This window comes from Lipotes vexillifer, unplaced genomic scaffold (genome assembly GCF_000442215.2).
Source record: "Lipotes vexillifer unplaced genomic scaffold, Lipotes_vexillifer_v1.1 scaffold229, whole genome shotgun sequence".
In the NCBI taxonomy this organism is placed as follows: domain Eukaryota; kingdom Metazoa; phylum Chordata; class Mammalia; order Artiodactyla; family Lipotidae; genus Lipotes; species Lipotes vexillifer.
In genome coordinates, this window is record NW_006771155.1 from 893,603 (window position 1) to 901,060 (window position 7,458).

Genomic DNA, 7,458 nt, shown 5'->3' on the forward strand with positions numbered 1-7,458 from the left:
GGCATGTGGGCTTAGTTGCGGTATGCATGTGGGATCTATTTCCCCAACCAGGGATAGAACCTGGGCCCCCTGGATTGGGAGCACAGAGTCTTACCCCCTCGACCATCAGGGAAGTCCCAAATTGTACACTTTAAATGAGTGAACTGTATCTCAATAAACCTGTTCTAATAAAAAGATCAATGTGGGAATAAACTAAATTCCTATATTATTTGTGTTTAAGACAGTATCATTTGTGTTTAAGAGCACTAGCTTCAACAGGGCAGGCTCTGTAAAGTACGGCAAACCTGAACAAGATCAAAGTGTGCGTCTGGGATCAGAAAACACCAAGTTGAAAAACAAGGTCATATCAGTTACTTGGCTCAAAATAAATATTTAATCTGTTCACTGTAGAGCTTACTAGTTTAAGAGAAGCCATACTAAAGCAGCAGTGAAAACTACTGGGTTTTATGGGACTCACAGACGGCCTGGTTATGTAACCTTACGTGGGTCACTTAACTTCAAAAGGTATTTTCTCTAGTTTCACTCCTTTGCCAATCAGCTTATTTCATGGGCATATTCTTGGCAATTAATGGATAACAGATTTCATATTTACAGAGTGCCAGGATCTGAAAGCACTGTTGAGGTTTATTCCAGGCATTTGCACACACTTAGGGCACATGGTCTGCACGGTTGGTAAGTTAAAGCACCCATTCAGAAAGGCTTCCTGTTTGAGGGATACTATCATAGCTACAAAACGGATGTAGAAAACGTTTGAGTCTTCCAAAATGAATGGAGAAAGCGTTTGAAACTCTCTTAAAAGTAAACAATGATTTCGTATATTTTTGAACTTTTAGGTTTCATTTTGAAATACGTCCCACAAAGGCACAATGATATACTGGTGGAGGAAAGTAGATTAAAAATAGCCTAATGAATGACCCCTCTACAATCCTTCTTTTGTATGCCTTCTTCAAAGATATCAGAATTAAGAAATCAGGGCTACCATGATTTTAACTAAAAGTATACTTAAATCCTACTCTCTGTATCTTCTTTCAGAACATATTCCAATTCTCACTCGCCCTAGTGAACTCGTTTGAATACATCAGAGGTTTAAGATGTGGGCCTAATTTTAAAGAAGAAAAATGGATGTAGGTAAACTATTTTCATTAAACATGCGATACAGCCCTTCAATTATTCTGCCTTTGTTTTAAATTCTCTTCATTTTCTTTCATCTCTACTTCACTTGTAACTATGAGCTTTTTAGTCTGTATGACAAATAACACGAATCTGGTTTGATTTAGGAACAATATTAGGATCCACACTGGGTTGAAAAATATTTAAAAGTTCTCTGCAGCTGTGTCACTGAACTCAGAACTTATAGCAGTGAGAGACAAAAATGCACCTATCAGATAACCAAAGACTTTGGGGTTTGTGAAAAGCAAACCTACAAGACATTGGGTTGTATGATGATGTGATATGAGCCTGTGAAACTGTTTAATTTTGGTATGTGAAAAAATCACAAGAATAAACGAGTGCAAATAGAACACTCTTATTTCTGGAATACAGACTCTTATTTAGTTTTCTTGACTTTTCTTTCCACCCAGGTGCAAAACATAGAGTGTAGAATTCAGATGCTAAATTGCCACTTATATTAGCTACACCGCAAATTTGGGGCAATTAACTTCACTAGTCATACATTCATTATTTAATTTCAACTTCATGATTTTCTATTGTAGTAAGAAGATTTAACAAGAAATCTACCCTCTTAACAATTTCTAAATGTAGACTGTGAACTGCAGGCACAGTGCTGTGCAGGAGATCTCTAGGACTTAATCATCTTACATAACTGAAACTTTCTCTCCATGGAATAGCAGCTCCCCATCTCCTCCTCTGGCCCCGGGCAACCACCACTCCTCTGCTTCTAGGAGTCTGACTACTTAAGATACCTCGTATCAGTGGAATCATAAAGCGTCTGTCCTTCCGTGATCTGCCCTCCACTTTCATCCATATTGTCACAGCATAATGTTTTAAATGGTTCACTTGGGCAGAGCAGATTCGTTGGTGGCAACTGGGCCCCACCTTGCTTTATCAGTTTCCTGCCTCTGCCCTTTATGAATCCTCTCACAGTCAAGACTGTGTCACACCTGGAGATGACTTCCCTGCTCGTTGAGGTGAGAACATTGTTTTGATGGCCGGAAGTCCTGCTTTTCTTTTTAAAAGTCAAGGTCTCCTGGCAGCTCCTCTGCAAACTACTATGGCAGCTGGGCTACAGGTCACATGCGTATTACATAATGGCAGTCCATGCATTCAAACGAGCATCTCCAAGCCACGATTCCCATAGCAACACACAGTGATTTTACTCATCTCAGAGACGAAGCAGCCAGCAGAAGTATTCTAATGTTAGTTACCCTCGATTTTCTTTTTTTTCTTTTTTTTTTTTTAGCAAGATCAACACAGCGCTTTTTTCGAAGCAGTCATTTTTTCAAAAGAACACCGATGAAAACTGTGTTAAAATATGTTCACTTAAAAGTTACCGAGTTATCACACACACCAAGGCCCTTTGAACGTGAACAACAGTCGATGCTTTAGAAATAGCTGCTATCTGAACGAATGCATGGGAAAAAGAATCCAAATCATGACCATTAGGGAAATGAAACAGACTCAGCTAAATTCTGTACTTCTATGTTTCATATATCTTTTCCAGTCCCCCCTTCCACAGATATGCACTTTATTATTGTGGGATGGAGAAGAAAGTGCTCCAAGGGAGCAATTTTAATTAATAAAATCCTTTCTTGCTTTATTTTTGAAAAGCATAATGCAATCCACTTTTTAAATATAAGAAAAATGCCATCATAAAACACCTAGGGAGTAAAATTTGGGAGAAAAATTGTGGTCTAAGAGAATAAACATTAGCTTGAAGAATGTTTGTTTTTCTGAGCAGAGAAATGGTTTCCTGAAAAAAACTGAAGTAAAAATCCTTTTGCTATTAGAAGGAGTTTTTCCTCTTTGCATATTCAGGGATCCTTTTTGTGTGTCTAAATAAACCACCCACCCACGGAAACAAGTTGCCTGGATTATAAAACAACATAAAAGGCAAGACCACTCATATATCACACTGCCTTTCTCTGTCAAGGGAAGAAAGTACATTCCATTTCTTGTACCTCTCTTCCGCCAGCGAGCCCACATGTGCACTTCAGGAGGAACTGCCACAGGTGGCCCATCACGGACCCAGCACGACATGCAAAGAGCCTGGCGGAGAACGGAGGGTTTTACCTTTGCTTTCTCCAGCTGGGCCTGGGCCTGTCGTCGTGCTTCTCTGCGCACCGTCTCCCGATCTTCCTCCAAAGAAACATCTGAATCGGAGGGACGGCTGGTGTAGGAGTCTGCCGAACCCTGGAGAGGGAAATCGACCTTTTAAAAGAGATTGCATCGGGCTTCCCTGGTGGCGCAGTGGTTGAGAGTCCCCCTGCCTATGCAGGGGACACGGGTTCGTGCCCCGGTCCGGGAGGATCCCACACGCCGCGGAGCGGCTGGGCCCGTGAGCCATGGCCGCTGAGCCTGCGCGTCCGGAGCCTGTGCTCCGCAACGGGAGAGGCCACAGCAGTGAGAGGCCCGCGTACCGCAAATAAATAAATAAATAAGTAAGTAAATAAATAAATAAAAGAGATTGCATCTATGAGGTTTGCAATGGCCACGTCTCACTGACACGGCAGTCAGCTTCCGAGACTGTGCTATCCATTCCTGAAAAGAGGAGAAAATAATCCACCTGGTGGCAAACCAGCTCCACACATGGCGCTCTGGTCTGCAGACCACGCACTAGGAGAGCTGTGCCTTCCAAATTACCATTCCTTCCCCAACCTTATGGGCCAGTTAGCAGCCTTTCTGGAAGCCGGAACAAGTTCTCTGTATCATCAAACCAGCTCTGTGCTGCAGTGCAGCGTAGGGCACAGACGGGTTTCAAGGAGAGCTTCAAGAACGGTCTACAGCTACAGCAAGAATTTCCGATTAGAAAGAAGACAGGCTAATAAAACATACAGGGAAGTCCAACGAGTTACCAACTTGAACTCTCTGAAATGTCACTACCACAGATGTCACCCACTTTCATCTTAAGCATTCTTTTGTACCTACCTCTGTATTCACCTGATACCTCCTCTGACAAACCTGTAATGCAATAGCCGCCAGCTTCCCTCAATCTTTAAGCAACACATTTTTTTTCAATCCCTTTAAATAGATATTTCATCAAAGCTGTCTACGGAAAACACCTGCCCGGGAGAGCTCCTAGGGCAATAAATCACAGCATAGGAAAAGGAGCTCAGAGGATTAGAGGACTCTCTCCCGTTCCCTCTCCAGCAATCAACATATTACTCATCACGGGCGCCCCGGACAATCCTCACTGTACCAGCAGCAGAAACAACGACAAAATAACGTCTCCCCTCAACGAGAGCCCTGGAGCTTACAGAGATGTCCGAATTCTTCAGCCTTCCTCCCTTGGCGCGTTTCAGAAGCCTGACCCAGGTGGCCTTCATCAGCCAGACAGCGCCCTTCTCGTCCGCAGCTGCAGCCCCGGGCACCGATCCTCAGTGCGCGCTGAGCCCCGCAGAACCCCTTCTCTGTTCCCGTCCATGCTCTGGACAAACCCCTCCTCTCCGTCCCTTTCTGCCTCCGGGGCTTTCACTTCCTAGCCCGGAGGACTCCAGTCCAAGGAGATTCTTATTTTCCCATTCCAGCCAGTGGGGAGGGGAAACAAACACTCGAATGATTTCGATTGCTTTAAAGATAACACTTCAAGTGCATCCAAAGGCATCAACTCGTCCTAAACTTCATGCATCTTATTACCCTATTCTCTTCCCGACTCTTGGATCGTTAAAAGACATTAGTTGTAAGAGAGCCTTTAAAACACACACACACACACACACACACACACACACACACACACCAACCTAGTGCAAAACGTATGCAGTGACATTTGCAAGTGCAAAGGTCAAGCCTTATCTTCAGAGATCTGGAGGGGGAGGGCGGAGGACGCGCTCACCGCACTGGGCATGCTCCGTGTGTAGCCTTTTTACGCAGACGCTCACATCACGTGGTTAGTCTCTGTCAAATTGCCATTTTGCATCCAAAGTGTAAACATCTGGAAAGGGCTTTTTGCTTCTATAGTAACAGGCACCTGTGATGTTTGGCATGTTTCTATTGCAGATCAAACATTCTCTCAAAAATAAAGTGTAATCTCTCCCTCTTTTTTTTTTTTCATTTAAGGATCTCTTTCCATTAACCTGCTGCAGAAGGTATATCCTATGCCATTGGACAATTCGTAGATAATAAATATGATATACATTGATGGGCAACCAAAATCAAATCATGCTCATCCATCCTAATATCAAGCCGCTCTTGACGGCTCTCGATTTCCTGAACAAAATGCAAGAGATTTGCCCATTGAATTAGGTCTTGAAAGTAATCACAGCGCTAAGCAATGCGTTTAACGGAGCTCAAAATGACTTCGAACTGCTTTTGCAACTGAGAAACTACCCTTCCAAATTAAGTCACCGGAATAAATAACAGTGTGAACTGTTATCACGTAATTACGAAGAAATTTCAAAGCTTGGTTGATTTATTAGGTGGAGTTAAGATTCATAGAACAATCTGGTCCAAACTCTTGTTACAAATAAAGTGATTGGGGCTTGGAAAAGAAAGTTACTTATCAATTTCCACTACTAATGGAATTACATTTTCGAAAGTTGATGAAGAAACACTCACTTCCAGGTTTCTTAAAGTAAACATAAAATACTATCACTGCATTCCGAGCTACATTTCTGTTTGAATGTCCTGGTGGGGATTGTTTTGTAAAGTCTCATGAGAATGAAAGAAAGGATTCTTATGAAAATCTTCCTTACTTTCCCTCCCTCCCTCCCTCCCTTCCAAATCCTCCCCACCCCCCATTCCTTTCATTTCTAGGCTAAGACCAATCTTCATGACTTAAATACCAGAAAATACAGTAGAATAGAGGCTTTAGAATAAACATTGTAGATCAAATGCACGCTCATTGTGGTATCATAACATAAATTAATAGATAGATTACTTACCTTTTTATCAAGTGAATGTAAAATGCATGAGGAATAGGAAATGCATTGCAAGTTTTTCATTCTATACAACTCACAAGGGAGATAGGGGTTTTTCTACACCAACACACAGGCTAGGGGATTCCTAATTTTCCCAGAGGGTTTCCTATAGCAGGGATAGCACAGCAGAAAATTACCATGAAGCATGATTATATCCCACAAAAGACATCAGGCCCCGTAGTCACAAGTGCTGGCATTTTAAACCCAGTCACCCTGCCACAGGGTCAGGTCACGCCTCAGTGAAGATACGAAGTTTCTGTCCTTAAGAAGCCCATAATGAGAGGAAGAGAGTAACACACACACACACACACACACACACACACACACACACACAAAATTGTGTGTGATCTCATTCCCTTTTGAACAAAATAAGATTTAAAAAATCCTTTGCTCATAATCAGATGTAGCTTCTAATTACACAGTCATTTTGAGACCTGTTTCCAGGTTGAAATAATTAAGCAGTTTAAAAGCCCCTCTCCACTGAGTTTCGGCAATGATTTTTTTTTCCTTATATATTTTTTAACGTCTTTATTGGAGTATAATTGCTTTACAGTGGTGTGTTAGTTTCTGCTTTATAACAGCAATGATCTTTTGAATACGTGCAACAATATATTAACCTCTGACAATATGATGTGTGACTTCAACTGATGTCCACGTGACTTTCATTCCTTGGATATGTGACGTACACACTTGCCAAATACTTTTCATTATAGAAGTTACATGTATCCATTATAGGACAAGAGACACACAGATAACATTTACTTTAAATTCTCCCATCCAAAGAGAGTCACTATTAATTAAGGTAGTGCTGTTTAGCTTCCAGAGTTCTTGCATTTTTGGAAGTCACCCTCCAAACGTGTGCCTTACAATTAATCTCCTTCCTTCCGGGAGTGTGGATTTATGCAGTCAGAAGTGGTGTATCTAATTAAGCTTTTGCCTTTGGTACCATATGGACTTTCTGGGTCACTCTGCCTCTAGTAGTCTTCAGTCAGGAAGAGCTGGCAGTCATTTCCGTAAATCCAGAAAAGGTTAGCACGAGATGTACCCCTGATCTCTCGGGTTCCTGCAATATGATTAGCTGAACTTTTGTAGTATTTGTCCTGGCAGGTACATCACAGACGTCCTTTTCCACATCTTAATATTCTCATTCCTCATCATACAGTTCTAAAATGCAACCTGCAGCTAATGTCTACCAACAGCTCACCTGGGATCATTTATTTTTATCCTCAAGAGTCTCACTCCAAATTGTGTTCTTTGCTTACTGGAGACTTTAGTTAATTGGATTAATTGATGCTTCTATCTATTATTCAGTTTCTGGCGTTTTCCAATTTATGCCAAATATTTACACACAAAGCATCACGCTCTT

The 7,458-nt window shown here is 41.8% G+C and overlaps 1 protein-coding gene across 10 annotated transcripts in view; it reads right to left on the bottom strand.

Annotated features, from left to right (window-relative positions):
• CACNB2 (calcium voltage-gated channel auxiliary subunit beta 2) overlaps window positions 1-7,458 on the bottom strand; it is a 422,908-nt gene that overhangs the window by 143,893 nt on the left and 271,557 nt on the right. For 8 of the 10 annotated variants that reach the window (XM_007446560.1, XM_007446562.1, XM_007446563.1 and 5 more), the window contains exon 3: window positions 3,250-3,369. In XM_007446560.1, the coding sequence (XP_007446622.1) occupies window positions 3,250-3,369 (120 nt within the window). Of the gene's footprint in view, window positions 1-3,249; window positions 3,370-4,433; window positions 4,847-7,458 lie in introns of those variants that run through there. The other 2 variants (XM_007446565.1, XM_007446569.1) reach the window with 2 other exon arrangements.